Genomic DNA, 20,207 nt, shown 5'->3' on the forward strand with positions numbered 1-20,207 from the left:
GTTTTATAGATAATTAGAAGCTTGATCGATTTGAAAGCTCGTTGGAGATCGACCACAATATCCAGTGATTATATCAGTAGATTTTGATGTTTTGGCCAAGGTTATAATGGCATGTATAGGTGGACTTGTGTTTGATGTTTTGTTGAATGCTTAGATTTGGATTTTTGGTATGCATAAGTTGATTGTTTTGGTACCATTTTGATGACGGTTGAATGATGTCATTTTAGTGCTTATGATACATAAATGGTATGGCTCAAATGATAAGTTTATATTGAAATGGTATAGGTAAAGTTATGGTATCTTTTGAGAGGAAATTGAACTAGATGCTTATGAATGAATGTGATCAGAGTATATCTATATGTTTAGGTATATTTTTATATTTGCATTGAGGTGCCTTGTATGGCATATTGGTTGAATGATATTAGACTATTGAATTGGTAATTTCATGTTGGATTTGGTCATGTTATAATGCCTTGCTCATGTGTTCAAAATGCTTTTAGGTGCATGCTTGTTTTGGTGATGGAAATGGCTTCATTTTAGCCAATTTCATGTCCATACGGCCTAAGACACGAGCGTCTGACTCAGCCTGTGTCACATAGATCCAGGCGGCACGACCGTGTGTCTCCTGTAGGTTTTAAGGCATGCAAGTCAAGCTATTACATGGCCTAGCACACGGCCTAAGGCACAGACGTGTGGAGCCATTTCAAGAGTTACACGGCCTGGCACATGAGCCTGTGGCTTGGCCGTGTGCCCAAACTCAGAGAGTTACACGGGTTGGGACATGCCCGTGTGTCCCTAATTTGAAAATTACACGGCCTGAGACATGAGTATGTGTCTTAGCCGTGTGAGTCACATGATCGTGTGACCCCTACAGTTTAACTTTTCTAACTTTTTTCTTAAATGTTCCAAATGTTTCCAATTTAGTCCCAGATTATTTCTGAAGTATTTTTAAGGCCTCGAAGGCTAGATTTAGGGACGGTATGTATGTGATTGAAGGTAATTAGACTTTTTTTGCATTGATGTATAAAATGAATGATTTAATGTTCAGTTTATACAGTAATGCTCTGTAACCCTATTTTAGTGACGGATACGGGTTAGGGGTGTTACATTTAATGGTATTAGAGCTACGATTTAGTCAGTTCTCAGATTGAACATAGTATGTATGAGTCTAGAAATACATGCCATTATATAACCTGTGATAGTGTTATCACTCCTAACCCAATTTGAACTATGTTTTCATATAGATATAATGCCATCCAACCGAGCTGATTTCGATGAATTAGAAAGTAACACGCAGCCTCTATTCATGGAGAAACGTCTAGTGAAAGTAGGCCCATATTGAGGACTGGGGAGGAGAAGCTAAAGAAGCCTTCTTCCAAATGATGAATGAATGGTTCACCCAGTTTGTGTGAACAAATTCAATGGCTCAACGACCTCCAACCCCACATATACCCCCAATCAATACCCATAGTTCCTCTAGGTTTGGAACCAGAACGAGTGAGCAAGCCTCCGGTTGTTAAAATCTGTAAGTGTGGGGCTAAAGAGTTTCGAGGTACATCTGAAGATGATTCTAAAATAGCTGAATTCTTGTTAGAAAATACAATTAGAGATTTCGATTAGCATGTACACCAACGTGCGATTGTGCCAAGAGATCAGGTAGATTGGGAGCTCTTCCAGATTAAATTTCAAAAGAAATATATGAGCCAGAGATTTCTTGATAAGAAACGTAAAGAGTTTCTTGAGCTGAAACAAGGTCGGATGTCAATATTGGAGTATGAGAGAAAATTTGTGAACTGAGCAAGTATGCCCAAGAGTGTGTACCAACAGAAGTTGTAATGTGTACTTGATTTGAAGACGAATTAAATAAAAATATTAAATTACTTTTCGTGATTCTTGAGCTAAAAGATTTTGTGGTTTTAGTTGACAAAGCACAAAAAGATGAAGAGTTTAGCAAAGAAAAGAGAAAAGTTGATTCTGAAGCTCGTGATTCAGGAAAATGACATTTGGGAAAGTCATACTCTTTTCCATGGAAGAAATCAAAAGAATATCACAGTCGTTCATCAGCTTCAGTGGGTTACTTTGGGAAAGATAGAGGGGAAACAACATGCCAGCTCGAAACCTCAGGCTACGTCTGTAGGAAGCGTAGGCAGTGTTAAAAACAATAAACCTAAATGTCAGTAATGTAATCGATGACACTTTGATGATTGCTACATTTTTAATGAGATTGTTTCAAAAAAATTTTAAGTTCGAATGGTCCGAGAGATGTCAGCAAAGTTTTAATTAGTTGAAAGCTTTGTTAACCGAGGCACCAGTATTAGTTCAGACAAAGTCTGGTAAAGAATTTGTGATTTACAGTGATGCTTCGCTGAATGGTTTGTGTTGTGTTTTGATGCAAGAGAGCAAAGTAATAATGTATGCTTTAGACAGTTGAAAACGCACGAGAAGAATTATTCAACTCACGGTTTAGAACTTGCAACTATTGTGTTTGCTTTGAAGATTTTGTGACACCATTTGTACAGAGAAAAATGTCATATTTTCATGAATCATAAAAGCCTGAAGTATTTGATGTCGCAAAAAGATCTGAATTTGAGACAGTGCAGATGGCTCGAGCTATTGAAAGATTACAATTTGATCATTGATTACCATTCGGGAAAGGCTATTGGCGTTGTTGATGCTTTAAGTATAAAATACTTATTTGCTTTGTAAGCTTTGAACACGTGGTTAACACTAATTGATGATGGTTCAATTTTAGTTGAATTAAAATTTAGACCGATGTTTCTGCAACAGATTAGCGAAGCTCAAAACTGTGATGATGTTTTGATAGCTAATCAAAAACAGATTGAGATGACACCTAATTCAGATTTTCATGTGGGTTCGGATGTCAGTTTGTACTTCAAGGACAGAATTTGTGTTCTGAAAAATTCTGATCTTGTTTAGAAGATCTTATAGGAAGCTCCAAGTAGTAGTTTATCTTGTTCAGAAGATGTACTGGTGGTCAGGTATGAAACGAGAGATTCAGATTTCGTATCAAGATGTTTAGTTTTTCAGCAAGTTAAAGCCGAGCATCAGCTACCTTCTGGTTTACTACAGCCAGTGATGATTCCAAAGTTGAAATGGGAACAGGTCACGATGGATTTTGTATCGGGACTACCTCTATCACCAAGAAAGAAAGATGTTGTGTGGGTTATTATTGATTGTTGGACGAAGCCTGCGCATTTCATTCTAGTGCTTACGAATTTTTCACTCGAGAGATTAGAAGAGTTGTATGTTGCTGAGACTGTTAGATTGCACGGTGTGCCACATTCTATTATTTCTAACAGAGATTCACGGTTTACATATCGATTCTAGAGCAAGTTACATGAAGCTCTAGGTACTCGACTGTATTTTAGTACGGCATTTCATCCTCAGACCGACGGTCAGTCTGAGCGAATAATTCAAATACTTGAGAATATGCTTCGAAGTTGTGTTTTAGAGTTCGAAGGTAACTAGGAGAGATTTTTACCATTGGTTGAATTTGCATACAACAACAGTTATCAAGCGAGTATTAAAATGGCACTGTAAGAAGCTTTGTATGGTCGACAGTGTCGAACTCTGTTATATTAGACTGAGCTCAATGAGAAAAAGCTTTTCGATACTGATTTAATTCGAGAAATCGAATAAAAGGTTAAAATGATAAGTGACAGTTTGAAAGCAACTTTGGATCAATAGAAATCCTATGCAGATTTGAAAATGAAAGACATTGAATTCCAAGTCAGGGACAAAGTGTTTTTGAAAGTATCGCATTGGAAGAAAGTTCTTCGATTTGGCCATAAAGAAAACTTAGTTCATAGTTTATCGGGCCGTATGAGATCATAGAGAGAACCAGACATGTAGCTTACAGGTTAGCTTTACCATAAGAGTTAAAAAAGATCCACAATGTATTTCACATATCGATGTTACGACGATATTGATCGGATCCTTCACGTGATTTCACCTGTTGACATTGAGATTCAGCCAGATATGACGTACAGTGAAGAACCGATCAGAATTCTAACTCGAGAGATTAAAGAATTGAGAAATAAAAGCATAGTTTAGTGAAAGTCCTTTGGCAACGTCACAATATAGAAGAAACTACCTGGGAATCGGGAGAAGCTATGAAAGTGCAATACTAGAACCACTGGTAAGATTTTCAGGGACGAAAATTCCTTTAGTGGAAAGAGTTGTAACAGCCCATTTTCAATGAAATCAGACTAGTGGTTTCGAGACCACAAATCTAATGAGTAAATTATTAATTTATTATTATTATAATGTTTATGGAATATTAGAAAGGTCGTATAAAAATTTCGTTAAGAAATTTTGACATTTACATGCTTAATTTCGTAAAAAGGACTAATTCGTAAAAGGTAAAAAAGTGGAGTTCTATTAATTAAAATGGACTTAAATGGTAATTAAATCATTTGATTAGTTACTGGAATTATATGGCATGCTTTATTGAAATTTTATTAGTTTTTAAAGGGTATTATGGTAATTAAGTAATTAAACATAAAATTAAAACAAAAGATGAACAAAGCATTGTCATCTTTATCTTTTCTAATTGGAAAACCTAAAACACCATTTGAGAAAGGGGGGATATTTAGCCAAGCAAAGCTTGGGTGCATGGTATGTAATTTTGTCCCATTTTTAATGATTTTTATGTTTTCGAGATCGTTGTAGCTTAACCTAACTAGACCGAGGATCAATTTGCAAAACTGATAAAGATATAGGGTTTTTCCATGAATGTTCTTACATGATTCTTAATGTTTTATGAAATATTATGAGTCATTGTTAATAAATAAACAAGTTTTGTAAAGTAATTTTTGATGAAAATGTCATTTAGGGACTTATTTATAATAATAGTAAAAGTTCATGGTAAATTTGTGAAATGATGAATGGTATGGATTGATATAGGTTCGGAATTAATTCGGCTAGCATGAGATAGGGATGAAAATGCTTAGATATCAATTTATGAGCTTTAGGACTAATTTGTAAAAAGTTAAAATATTAGGCGCAAAATAATAATTTTGCCAAAATATGAAATATTGACTAAATTGAATAATAGAAGTATTAAATGGATTGAATTTATCTATTTAGATCAAGATTGACCTTGTACAGATTTAGATCAGGGAAAAGCGAAAGCCTCGGATTGATCAATTACGTTTTTACGCTTTGTTTATTGAGGTAAGTTCATATGATTAAATATCGTTTAATGTTATAATGATTTTTATGTTAATGTATTAATTGCCATATAACCATATGATGTATATCCAACGATGTCACGACGATTATTGAGCCCCATTTGAACCATAGGAATTCGTAGGATACAAATGACATGTCATTAAGGTTTTCATGTTTCGGGTGCTTGTCAAAATGTCCTACCGATGGCTAAGGTCTTGCATTTGTTGCGGATACTCCACAGCTCGTGTGAATAGCATCGTGTAACTTACATTCTAACCCACAGCTCGTGTGAGTAATGATGTAAAGGAAAATGAAAGGTTACGATTATATGTTTAGTACACTTCATGTGAGCTTTCCCGCATATCCAATGTTATTCTAAATGGTTCAACAGACATGAAAAGGAAAGGAACCGTAAGTATTCAAATGAACTATATCGTGAAATTTATGAAAAGGATTGAAATGAAAAGTTGCAACAAAAGTATGTTATGTTTATGAAAATGATGCATTCAAATGAAGCGCTTTCATGTATAAATAGCTTACCTTATGTTAATTCAAGTGAATTATATTTGAATGATCTAACATGTGTTGTTGATGATGCTTAGGCTTGTGCCAAGCTTATGGTTGGATTATACTATGCTTAATCTTATTGTTTAATAGTGAAATGGTAAGTTATGTCTCATGTTTTACGAACTTACTAAGCATTATGTGCTTACGTAGTTTTCTTTTCTATGTTTTATAGATAATTAGAAGCTCGATCGGTTTGAAAGCTCGTTGGAGATCGACCACAATATCCAGTGATTATATCAGTAGATTTTGATGTTTTGGCCAAGGTTATAATGGCATGTATAGGTGGACTTGTGTTTGATGTTTTGTTGAATGCTTAGATTTGGATTTTTGGTATGTATAAGTTGATTGTTTTGGTACCATTTTGATGATGGTTGAATGATGTCATTTTAGTGCTTATGATGCATAAATGGTATAGCTCAAATGATAAGTTTATATTGAAATGGTATAGGTAAAGTTATGGTATCTTTTGAGAGGAAATTGAACTAGATGTTTATGAATGAAATGTAATCAAGTATATGTATATGTTTATGAAAGGTATTAGACTATTGAATTGGTCATTTCATGTTGGATTTGATCATGTTATAATGCCTAGATCATGTGTTCAAAATGCTTATAGTTACATGCTTGTTTTGGTGATGGAAATAGCTTCATTTTAGCCAATTTCATGTCCACACGGCCTGAGACACGGGTGTGTGACTCAGCCGTGCATGACACACGACCAGGTGACACGGGTTGGGACACGACTGTGTGTCCCTATTTTGAAAGTTACACAGCCTGAGACACGGGCATGTGTCTCAGCCGTGTGAGTCACACGGCTGTGTAACCCCTACAGTTCAATTTTTCCAACTTTTTCCTAAATGTTCCAAATGTTTCCTATTTAGTCCTGAATTGTTTCTAAAGTATTTTTAGGGCCTCGAAGGCTCGATTAACAGATGGTATGTATGTGATTGAAGGTAATTAGACTATGTTTTCATTGATGTATAAAATGAATGATTTAATGTTTTATTTGTATGGTAACACTCCGTAACCCTATTTTGGCGATGAATACGAGTTAGAGGTGTTACAAATTTAACTATTGAATAATGAAACAAATAATGTACTTGAAACATGTTGCTTAGGAACTATAACAAATGAATTATTTGTTCTTCTATCCTGCATTTTTTGTTCAAGTAGCAAAGGTATCAATATTCGGAATATAAAATCCGTGCTTCTGTGAATTAAAATGTACGAAAAAATAGAATAGGGATTTGGTATCGATACCTTATCTCGAGTATCGATACTCGGGACTAAAGTATCAAAATTTTTTGCAAGTATCGATAATTTTTTTATAAATGAGATTTTGACCGAGAAACAATATGCTCATTTGGTATCGTTTTTCCAAGCGGTATCGATACCACTTCAAGAAAATATCAATACCTTAATGTCAGTATAGATACCTGGGGGAATTTTTATGAAATTTTCTAATTAGCCTTTATGCATGATTCTAATTGTATGTATGACCGGTTAACGAATGATTTTCATGTAACAATGTTAATTAACTAATTGGATGACTTGAAACTTATACAGGTTAACAAAACAAGACCAATTTGCTTGGATCTAGTTCCCTATTTGATGTACATGAGACGAGATGGTGGTGTGGCATCCAGTACTTAGGCTTGGAAACCAGGCGAGGTATAGGGTGTTAACATAGTCAGAAATAAGGATTCGTATACAGGGCGGATTATAAGGGAGTAATCCAAACAACATTGCAACTCGAGTGTATGGTGGGAGTAGAAGGGATGAAACAAAGATAAAATTGCATGTGCAGTATGGCCCTTTTCTAGAAGGTCATATGAGTAGAACGTCAATTCATCCGCTAAAGCTATGGCATGTTCATAAGCCAGAATGAATTCAGAAAGGATATGCACAGAAGGAATTGAGAGGAAAAAAATATGGTAGGTGAATTATGAAAGAAGGGTGGGGATCTGCAAGGATGATAAATCAAATAGAACCCACCATAGATAGTCAAAAGGGTCATAAGCTGACCAGGTAAATATCGTCCAGTAATAATTCTGCCATTAAATATAGATAGACATTGAACCAAAGTCCGACACCCTATGCAAACTGAGATCTTCAAAATAAAACAGTGAGTGTTGTGTTTGTTTCTTTTCTATTTGAAACCCCTTACAAGATAGGGTCTATATTCATGTAATGCAATAAAGAAATTCACTAAGTTTATTCAAACTTACAAGGGTTTTTACATGTGGTTGCAAGATCCGCAGAATAAGGAACTCGAGGAGAGACCAAACCAGACCATGTCGGATCAAGGATCACTGTCAGTAAAGTGTCATGTACATAGGAAGGGGTACCTTTAGAGGCTTCTCATCAAGGTTAAACATGTTGTAGTTAAATAGATCCTTTAGAGTTGGAGATTGGAGATAGTAAACTTTTGTTTTAATTTTTAATGTCTCTGTTGTAAGAATTAGTTATTATTTGATATTTGTTTTAATAGAATTAGTTATTATCAAGCTTAGAATTTGATATTTAGTCCAAATCGACCCATTTGTGGCACTCTACACCCGAATTCGGGTATCCGGTCGGGTGAGGGTGTTACATCTCATACATGAATGTGCCCTCAATTTGGACTAATGGCTTATAATACTGGAATGCTTCAATGCATGGCTTGAATGTCTAAAAAAGAAGATGGAAAATTATTTCACCTTGGACCATTTGATTTCCATAATACACAAGTTTTGTTTGCATATTAATGACGACACTTGAGACGTATTAATTTAGTACCTTCAACCATTGTCATATATCATTATATGATTTATCCCACCCGTTATATATCTTTTCCATTTTCTTCTATTTGCAACCCATATCTTATAGTACAATACGGTGTAATCGTACTCACTACAAATATTAGCAATTAAAATGGCATGAGAATCCTAGGATTCGCTTTTATTATAGGTAAGACAATGTTAGAGATAAGGTCAGAATCCAATTTTGGTTGACCCTATGACACCTTACAACAGCACAAGTATTTCACCTAGGTAAGATAATGTTAGAGGTAAGGTTAGAATCCAATTTCGGACGATCCTGTAACATACTTGCAACAACACCAGTATGTGGAGCGTCATATTTCTTTATTGTCCTAAACCTCGTCTTCTTTCTAACTGGTGCCATGATTTTCCATGAGCATCTACTGTCACACATTGCACACCTTTCCTCATATTTTTTGGCTCACGATTTTGTAACATGGAAATTGACCCCATGTTTTATGTTATACCGCTTCACTGCAATAACGTCATGTTTAGAGTAAAACTCTATTACAACTTGTAAATCGCTGAAATTTGTAGAAGAACTCACATGACCCGGTTTATTGTGAGGAAGTTTTGGAAATTCTAACTCATCTTCAGCATCAATGTTGACATTAAGCATGTGGGGTGGAGGATTATATACCGTAAAATCTGGTTTGGACTCTTGGATTGGGTCATCATCGGTTTTAACTTCTTCTTTGTTCTCAGGTTCCTCTTCCTTATCAACCCCAGTTGCGATTTCATGTCCAAGATTAGATGTCCCTTCGCCGGTGTAAGTTGTAGGGAGAACATCATCCATTCTCACCAACCCTATGTTAAAACCAATATTACTTATGGATTTCCCACTCGTGTAACTTGATGGCATACCCGCATAAGTATTTCTAGCGTAGAACATCAACATTTTGAAGTTGAAATCAAAAGCTCTCATAGAATGTCGTGTCAGAGTCTCCACATTCGGGTTACCAACTAACTCCGAGTGTATGCCAAAGTTAAAATTGAAGGTTAAAACCGACGAATGTCTTCTCATTGATGATTCCAACATTACTTGATACAAACTTTGTAACAACGCAGTCAAACCACGACACAACTATATGGTTAGACTTTCTACTTCATGTTCTCAAAACAAATTAATTGAAACTATTGCCAAACTAGGACCACCTTCCTCTACATAGACAATCTGGGTATATAACTCTAATATAGCATTTCCAGTTGAGCAATGTGTATCAAGCATTAACTCAGCATCCATGTCGATTTCGAGCTCAAATGTATCATATCTAACATGGTTCATTGACATTAAATATCTATATTTGAAGCTCGAAATTCTCTTCTGAGTTGAAGTCGATATTTTCCTTTTGATTCTTGACAGAAGCTCATTTAATTTGATGCTTTAGCTAAAAGCTAATTCTATAGATTGGGATGATACAAAAACGACCCCAATTTCAGTGTCACAAATTTGACCGTCGTAATACATAAAACTCTTATTTGTCTACTCATCTTCATCAAAAAAACTTGTTTCACATGTTTAATATAAAATTAAAACGAAAGCATTATACAAAAAAAAACTTATTAACCAAATTCAAACAACGGCGCCAAATTTACTTGAATTAATTTACTTTGTTGGGTTGATTTTTCAACTTCATATTTTAACACCAACAATATTTTCCTTAACATGTAAATTTTCCGCTCGAAATTTAACTATAAAACCCTCTCTATATCAATCTTCATTTTATAGAAAATTTAAAATCAAATATGAAACATATGTCAAAATATTAGAAAAGATCGAAAATGATAAGTCACAAAAAAACGCTTCTAATAAAAAGCGTTTTCCTAAAAAAAATTTAAGATCATATTCCTATTCTGTCACAGAAAAGACAGGATGTAAATATTATTCCGAGATTCTCAAATTTTTTTAAAAAAATTTTATCCTGAAATTCTTGACTTTTCAAAAATTAATCTAACTGTTAATTTATTTTTTTTTAGTTTAATCGTAGGGTGTAAAAAGCGTTTGGGCACGCTCTCCCTCTCTCTCCTTTCACGTCACCCGCACTTCCCCCTCTCTCGTATCATGTCACCCGAAAACGATACCTACAGAAAATGTTTTACCGCCTATCATGTCTTGTCAATGTAGCGCGTAGCCTGGTGAACATCAGTGACGGTATTTCATTCTCCAGTCCACCTGCAATGGGAGTCCAATTGGACAAGGAAAGGAAAGCGCCAGAGTGGTGCCCCACGGCTTCATAATTGGGGGAGCACTCATAACGTGGAATTCGACTCCTCTCATTCATTTCTTTTGTTAAGCATATTGATGGGTAATGAAATGGCTGCAATTATCATCTTGACATCATCATTATTGACTGCAATCAAAACACTGTATTTCATCATATATGGAACCAACCCATCAATTACGGTGCCAACATGTTTGAATTCGCGTGCAGACATAGCAACTAAGGTTTCATTTTCATTGTCCTTTTTTTTTTTTGGCAGCAAAGAAGAAGCAGCTTCACCTAACATAAAGAAACAAATCACCAGGCTAATTGGTGCCTAATCACTTAAGATGATATATAAATGTAGATAACCAGTGCACCACTTTTTTATTCATTAAAATTAATTACATGAATATCAAAAATTAAAATATTAATCTATGTGTACATGCACCTATAAATCTTTTAAGAGAATTTAATTTAAAGACATTTCATTTAAAAAAGATGGAATTATCTTACCCTTGGGACAACTTTCCTTTTTTCTTTTTTGCGAACACCAATGGGGGAACTACGAACATTCTATATTCTATGCATTTAGTTCTTTTTAATTTTACTGAAAACTTAAAAAGATTATGGCATATTAATATTATGAATTAAAAAATTATATAATAAATTTATTAAAAAGTGATAAAAATAAAATCATAGGGTTCTTTTGTGTTTATATATATATTTTTAAATTTATCGAAATTTAAAAAATATAAATACTCAAAGTAACAAGTTATTAGAATATAAAAAAGTAAAAATACTCCCAAAATAATTGTGTTTGATTGTAGTAAAACATTTTCCGGAAAAAGTTTTCAGCCTTTTCCCGTGTTTGTTTGGCTGAAAATATTTTCCCCATGTAAAATTAATTACAAACACGGGAAAAAGAAGTGTTAAATTTTGGAAAATGACTTACCGTTTCTAATTCGGTAAGACATTTTCAGGAAAATTTTAGACACCGATCTTCCCTTTCCCTTCCCCTTCCCCTTCCCCTTCGCTTGACACCTGATCTTCTGCTTGCCATCAGCCAACACCGATTCTTAACACCAGACACCGGCTTTCATCAACCTTTTTTCTATGTTTTGATTTCGGAGCAATAATTGAGGGAATCCGAAAATTGAGAAAACTGATGGAATTGGGAAAGAAAATGGAAGCACAGAAGAAAAGCAAAGTTTCAAAGATGGATCAATTTGTGGGTATACTTCGCTTCACCACCTCTTGAGCGCAAATCTCAAGCCTCAACTCTACCAGGTCTTTTCTTATTCTTTTTTCCCGCTTTCCGGGTTGTAATTTATCTGTCTTCACTTTGTTGATTAAGATTTTATTTATGTTTTCAAGTGTAGCATAATGCTAATATTATGCACAATCGGAGCCCACCAATTGTTTACATTTTTTGATCAAACCATTGAAAAAAGGAAAGAAAAAATCTTCCATCTACAACGCTGAAGCAAACTCTCAAGTCTCAACCTTGAAATTTGCTGGTTCTTAAACCCTCAAGATATAACCGGTATTCCTCTTTCAGTTCTGTCTCGTTTAAGCAATTGCGTTTGGTTGCTGAGAAAATGCTGGAATATATAAGTTTAACCTTTTCTTTTAAGATTTTCTTGAAGCAATAAAATTGTTTAGTGGATGGCAACTAATGCTACCACAATTAATCAAAATTTCTTTCTTTTTTTCCTTTTGGTTTTGCATTATATCAGGATGCTTTGTTGTAGATATGCTCTGCCACTCGTTACTAAAAGATTGGAATCAGTTAAAATTAACCAGAGGCCTAGGAATACCGTGGTAGGCTTTCAATTGAAATTTTCGCATGTATAGATATATTGTCTCCTCCTAAACCCTAAAGAGAGAAGGGAATGCTGTATGAAGTTTGAAATTTTAATGGTGTTATTGGTGAATTAGTAAATCTGAAATAATTTTCAGGTATGCGCTGCTAAAGGTCCAAGACCTCGGTATCCTCGGGTATAGGAATCAAGGAATAGAATTGGGACTGTCTCAAAATCAGCAAAGCTTGTTACTTGTGTAAGTTCTTGTTTGCTTTACTATCTTAACTTTTATAAGTTAAATATTAGCAAAACAAATATCGTTAATGGTTGCTGATTCTGGAATGAGTGACTTAAGCTGAGTGAGCTCGTTGCGAAGTAATTATAGACACGGATTTGATTCTTTTTATAGCAATCTTGGGATAATAGTCATCTATTATCGGCCATCCTTATGTAGGTTAAGCAACTGTCAAATGTCAAGGAGGAAGTTTACGGGGCTCTCGACTCATTTATTACATGGGAACTAGAGTTCCCTCTAATTACAGTTAAGAAAGCATTGAAGATCCTACAGAACGAACAAGAATGGAAGAGAATAATTCAGGTAATCATTTCTCTTCAGTTTTATCCTTTCTTTTGGCTTTCTACACTAAAAAGAGTTAAGTCTAGGAAAGTGCACTTGGTTTGCAGGTGATAAAGTGGATGTTAAGCAAAGGTCAAAGAAGAACAATGGGAACGTATTTCACCTTATTGAATGCCTTAGCGGAGGATGAGAGACTTGAAGAGGCTGAAGAGCTGTGGGTCAAACTATTTTCTGATAATTTAGAAAGCACCCCACGTATTTTCTTTGATAAAATGATTTCTATTTATTACCACAAGGACATGCATGAGAAGATGTTTGAGTTATGTTTTTTTTTGCCATTTATTCAAGACTCTTATGCAGTACCATAATTTGAATGGATAGTTGAGCATTTCTTCTATCTTTCTTTGATTTCTGTGACTAACCATAAACTGCATCTGATTACTCCCAACTCTGATTTTATATTCCCTTAAAAATCAGTGTAGCACAGTTGAGATGGTTAGTGAATATGGTACATAGCGGTGTCTTTCTTTTCCTCGTGCTTTTAATCTTTCTATCTGCCTAAAACAATAATCAGTTTTCGGGATAATTGATGCACAATAATCAGTTGAAATTAGGACCAATAATTGATGCTGCTGGTGCTTCAGGAGTCAACATACTATGCTGCAGGTATGGTCAATTTTATTGATCGATGCATAATATTCTGAAAATGCAAATTAATGAGTCTATGATGCAAGTTCAGGAAGCATAGATGATGCCATTTGCCTTCTGTACATGAGAAAAGAGGTGGTGTGAATTTGCAGAACCTGTTAACGGGGAGTCTACACAATTTCTTCAGGAATTTGCACTCAAGTATAACATGGTCATTATAAGCTCAATTCTTGAGAGGGATATAAATCATGGAGGGACTCTCTGGAATACTGCTGTTATAATTGGAAATCATGGCAACATAATAGACTCTCTGGAATACTGCTCTTTTCTATTTAAATTGGGGACTTCAATGGAGCCTATTGCCTTTCTTGATTGCAATTGCTGATATTTCTAGCATATTGCTAGTTCATTTGCTTCATAGATATCAGATGGTTGTCTGCCTCTTTACCTGGTTGTATTAAATCAATAGATGTCAGTTGAAAATTTTGATTGTATGTATCATTCATTTTGATTTTACTATTAGTTCTATGAAATTCTTTTTTGGGCCATGAGTGATTTTTTCTTAACAGTTGCGTGAGTACGTTTCGCCATATGTCTAGGTAAAAAGCTGGGTTCTTCGCTTGTATTTTTTCCTCTCTATTGGATGGCAGCCTATAATATTGGGGCAATGCTTGATCTAGTAGTAGCTTTCAAAGAACATAGCTGATTGCATGCATATGGTTATGTATTTGTTGAATGCATACATATATACATATTTATGTCTGTAAATATGTGCATTGGGATAAATTTTATAGGAGTTAGCTTTGTGTTATAATGTAGATTGGTTGGCTAAAGAATTGGTTATACTTGAGAGTGGCTAAAATTTGATAATGATGCTATTTGTGTTGTTTGTAAGACAACAAAAAAATTGCTTTTATGCTGAGCATAATTTCATCAGGAGATTACTACAATTGATTCACTACTAATTAGTAAATTTCGGAAGTAGTTTGCAATGCTTTTATATTTTAATAATTGAGTATTATTATATATTTAATTTGATTTATTTATTTATAAATAAATCATTGCAATATATGTAAAAACAATTTAAAATATAGGTAAAAACAACTTTTCCGGAAAATATTTTCAGGAAACCTGCCAAACAGTAGAAAATATTTTACACAGATTCAATCAAACACCAGAAAATATTTTCCAGTAAATCATTTTACAGAAAAGTAAAACATTTTCCAGAAATCATTTTACGGAAAACATTTTACTGGCAATCAAACGGTTATTTTCTTGTGAAGTGAATGAGTTTTTAATAATTTCACAATTGAGTTAGAGCTTGATTGTTAGGCAACATCAATTCTATTTTCTTAGATTAATTGTTAAAATATAGAAAAATAAATACTTTCAAAATAATAATTTATCAAAATATATAAAATCTTATATACTCAAAATAATATTTAATAGTTTGTTAATAGTATAAATTATCTAAATTTTAATACAATGATAAATCTTATAATAAAATTATCATGCATCATTAAAAATATTAATTACCCACCGTCCACATGGTGCATAAAAAGGATGGAAGAATAGGAACGATAAATTTACAGTAAAAATCTCATTGAGTCATTTGTAGTAAAAGTTAGGAATAGAATTTGTTTATTTTATTAAAAAAATAAGTAGATTAGTCATATGTTAGATTAAAAAATAAATTGGTTTTTCTGTTATAAATTTAATCTATTTTTATTATTAAAAATTAGTCTTTGTATGTCAATATAAAACATATGTAGCAGGCTAAGTGTGATTGTCTAATTATTTCATTAGCCACATTAGACTTTATTAGTAAAATTAAATAAAAAATTTTAAAAAATTAATTTAATCTTTAATCTAATATATATAAGAATTAATTTATTATTTTTTAAATAAAAAATCAACCTGTGAAAGTTGCGTTTTCCTGTATCAAGAAAGCAAAAATTAAATGCACTTCAATCTGGCTAAATGATTCAAAGCATAATTGAGTAATTGACCTCCCCATGTTATTATCATGGGTATAGGTTGAAAAAGTGGTAGGAAATTGGCTAACATAATCCAAAATAGAAAGATCAGTACTAATTTGTAAATATCAACCACCGACCTAATGATCTGTCTTCTCTTCCACCACAAGGGTATCAGCCGGAACACATGCTCCGTGGCTTGGCGTTGTTTTGGACCCAATACCACCAAAACAACTGTGCTCGTCAGAGGCCATCCTATTTGTTCTCACATGCAAACCATATTGCTTTCTTATGTCTTAAATTTCGAGTCGGTTTACAGCTTACGACAGGGAATGTATTGTGGTAATATTTGCAGTACAAGTATATGGCTCCATTAAAAATTACTTATGTTTAATAAAAGGTATATTTTGTTTGAAAAAGACACTGTTCGAACTTTAAAACATAGAATAACCCATTGTAGGGACATGAAAGCAGTTGCTTTTTTCCATTAATAAGAAAAAGATGGTCCTATAATGTGGTCCATTAGTTGGTGGAATGTCACTCAGAGGCGACAATTTCTTTTCAATCCATAGACCAGAGGTGAAATTTCCCTTTATATTCCATGGCAATCCAGGTCCACTGTTTGATTAATCTTACCACATCAGGACGAAACATGGGTCAAAACTTGTTAGATTTCTAACAAAATATCCTCTTGGAATGATTAAGTAGTGGTTGAATAGTTGGTAACTGAAACCTGCAGACATACGCATCACTCGAGAGTGTCCTGCTGCAGAGTATTCAATGGCATTATTGGGATTATATGCATCAAGACCAAAGAAAATTCGTTGCTATAATAAACTGTCGTTTTTCATTCATTTCTTTCCCACTGCAAAATAGTTTTTTCATCAAGAGACACCAGAGATTTACAGTCATATTGAAATAAAAAAACGAAACTCTTAAAGAACATGAAAGGTGACCTTCTATTGTACTATTAATCACTTCTCTCTATACCCACCAAAGGAAATGAACTGAACCCAAAAGAAAAAGACAACTAAAACTTCACAATAAAAACGACAACACCACTAATCAGTAACCAACAAACTCTCGAAAATGGCAAAATTCATTTCACTTCAAACCTTTCCCTGGTGCAGAAATGGCAAGGCCAGGCCAACCAAAGCAATCTCCATCGACTAACCCTCCGCCGCCTTCAACATTGCCTGTTGCTTGCCATGTATTACAGCCGGTAGCTCCAGGTACAGCCTCAGCAGGTTCATCACCATCCCCACCATTATACACACCCAGATATCCGTTTCCAGGATATCCCCAAACTCCATCAAATCCTGAACCAGTTCCAAGCCCGTATCCACCAAGTGTTAGGTATCCTTCTGCCTGAGAGTTCAAGAATGAAGTGAAGCCTCCACTCACAGGAAGATCCACAGTGTCATTCAAATTCACGTCAGCCAAACCCACTTCAGGTTTAACTCCAGTTGCAGGCATAGCCGAAACAGGGTTAACAGCCATATGCACAGACTCGGCTTCATGCGTAACGCTCGAGGAAGACGAAGTTGCAACAGAGGGAGATAGCAGGGATGATGAGCTTCGAGAGCGCTTGGAAGACTTGCGGGTCCCACCACCAACAGGAACGTTACGGAGAGTTCCACCTTGGGTCCAGTAACGGCGGCATGACTTGCAGAAATAGCGAGGCTGAGAGAGGTTGTAGTTGTTGTAGTAGCAGAACTTAGTGCTGGTTGAGTCACACCTCGGGCATGGCAGTGGCTCGGTCAATTTGGCCGGTGGGTGCGATCCCATGGTGCCGGGGGCTCGAACCGGACGCCTGTCGCCGGAATCAGCAGGCATTTTTGTCGGTTTAAGGTGTGTGGAAGTGAAAGTTGGGGTTAAAGGCGATTTTTTTTTTTGGCGGAGAAAGAGACAAAAGAGAGAAGAGAAGATTTTGGGAGAGAGTAAAGGGGAAGGAGACGTTTTGGAAGTTGTAAAAGAGACAATATTGGATGATATTTTAATGTGATAGTGGGGGGTGAGAGAAGCAAGGGCAGAGGGATTGAGGAGCTTCAATAAATAATGGTTTTTCACACCCAAACAAATTATAAGGCGGTCTATTTTTTATTTTTTTTTATATAATTGGGAGAGGTAACGGGTTGTTTTACATCCAATTCAAAGTTTCATGTTTATGTCAAGTAATTGTTGATACCAATTTTAAAACTTCCTAGTAGAATTTCTAATTCATTTATAGAATGTATTCGAATTTATTCTATGCTTAAATCATTATTTAGTCTATTTAAGAGCAAAGTGTTGTTTTTCGCCTGAATTTGTTTAAAAACATTTAATTGGTTCTTATATTTTTATTTAGTTAGTATTTGAATTTGAATTTTTTTATTTTTTATTCATATTGTTAATTTATGCTCACGTGACATTATAATTAATCTGATGGTGACATGTGGCATACCATGTGACGAGCATAAATCTTTAAAAATAAATAAATTTAAAAAAAGAGTAATTTTTTTGTCTTGGTTCATTCTTGATGTGAAGAAAATTATATATTTCTATTAATTTATATATTTTAAATTTTTTAAATTTATATCTACCACATGGCATATTAAGAGGTTATCACAACAAATTGGTTATCAGTGTCACAACAACAGGAACTAATGATGTTGGTGCAGAAGTACCAACCTTGGTGACGGAATACAAGTTCAGGTATTAGTTAGATACAAAAAAAAGTTCAGGTGCTAGCTAAGTATTTTTAGACAAATTCAGGGGCAAACTATATATTAACCCTATACTAAAATATAGTGTAGGTTTCCATACTCATAGATGTCGAGTTCAAGCTAATCAATTTTAATAAAGATATTTATTTTTCAATTGGTTCAACAAGCTCATTTAATATAAAGAATTTGATACTCAAAGATAGTGAAATCCTTTCCTATAAATACTCCATTTCATTCTCTTCTAATTTTATATAAAAAAATATTTTACTTCTTTTTCAGGAAAAAAATGGTCGCTTCAAGGTTTTAAGAAAAACACGTAGCTTACCATGTCATCAATATGATAAAAATTCTACTCAATTTTTAATTTGTTATTATGAAGATGTTTTTAATATTTTACAAATTAAATATTTTTTGTGATATTTTGAACAATAAAGAGATTAAGTTGTTTGTGCACGACATGATGTAAGCTTTTCAAAGTTAAATGGACATATCCAAAGCCACTTGAAGGTTGCTCGTATTTTGTGGTATATACAAGAATAACATTTGAAATGATAATGAAGTTGCTTGTCCCATTGTTGGAAAGATGGAAGTGAGAAATACCTACATTCCATTTCGCATAAGGGGAAGTGGCTATAACACTAGAATAAGTCACTTTAATAACAAGCCTTCTAATCGATGAGAAAATGGTAATTAGAGATAGTAACATTGATATAAAGTCACAGTGTTATCGATTGTTATGTGTCGTGTTGTCTATAGAGGAGAAAGAATTAGATGGAAATGAGTGAAATACAAATGGTTGAAGCGACTTCTCAATCATATCCCTCTAGTACATGCAATTAGGGTGAACAAAACTTAATTCGATTAAAAATTGACTGTTTTTTCAAATTTTGAGTTAACCAAATCAAGTTATTCGAGTTATTTGGTTCTTTGAGTTTGAGTAGAGTGAAATTTTACAATTCAAATAACTTGAATAATAGTTTGATTTAAATACTACATTGGGTCTCTAACAATTTTAAAAATGTACAATTTGGTCCCTCTAAAAAAATTTTAAAAAAATTCCAAGATGAAAAATTTAAGGTCTTAAACAAGTAATATATCAAATCAAGTTAATCATACTAATTATCTTCTTTTTTTTCTCTTATTTTGTTTTAAAATCGTTTTCAAATATATATGATGGTTATGTTCTTCAACTTGGAAATTAGTCATATAGTGAACAAGATTCCTGTATGGTCGACTTATTTTTTAAAATTTAACTTGAATAAATTTATTCGACTCGACTCAAAATTCATTTCACTCAACACGATTTGAAAAAAAATATATCAAATTGAGTTAGGATGATAAAATTGGACTCTTCAACTTAACTAACTCAAAATTTTTTCTTTTGATTCAACTCGACTCAATTCAAATTGAATGCTCACCCCTATATGCAACTATGAAGGAGATGGATGTAATAGGAATGTTGTTGATAGACAAGTCTAGCAACAAGGTTTTGTAACACCCTATTTTGGCGAGTCCTAGATTTGACGAGTAATCCGAAAGTAATCTAAGTAGCGTAGTGTTATCCGCCCAATTAATGCTTTTGTTCGTATAGGTTGGGCACATAGTTGACATTATAATGAATGTATGAGTTGTAAAGAAGAATTTATTAGTAAAATAACAAGAATTTTTGGGTGAATTGGGTTATCACCAAAGGTATTGTTCGCCCAGTTTATTGGGTTATCAAGTTAGTTACGT

At 34.1% G+C, this 20,207-nt stretch overlaps 1 protein-coding gene and 1 pseudogene across 1 annotated transcript; one reads left to right on the plus strand and one right to left on the minus strand.

The window, feature by feature from the left end:
- The first annotated feature begins 10,875 nt into the window (after positions 1-10,875).
- Positions 10,876-14,340, plus strand: LOC107908098 (pentatricopeptide repeat-containing protein At4g21190-like; annotated as a pseudogene).
- A 2,256-nt stretch (positions 14,341-16,596) lies between these two features.
- LOC107910730 (dof zinc finger protein DOF1.6) lies at positions 16,597-18,059 on the minus strand. The gene has a single exon (XM_016838697.2). It carries the CDS (start codon positions 17,602-17,604, stop codon positions 16,873-16,875), a length of 732 nt encoding a protein of 243 aa, XP_016694186.1. The 5' UTR covers positions 17,605-18,059; the 3' UTR covers positions 16,597-16,872.
- Positions 18,060-20,207: the final 2,148 nt, after the last annotated feature.

This window comes from Gossypium hirsutum, chromosome D02 (genome assembly GCF_007990345.1).
Source record: "Gossypium hirsutum isolate 1008001.06 chromosome D02, Gossypium_hirsutum_v2.1, whole genome shotgun sequence".
In the NCBI taxonomy this organism is placed as follows: Eukaryota; Viridiplantae; Streptophyta; class Magnoliopsida; order Malvales; family Malvaceae; genus Gossypium; species Gossypium hirsutum.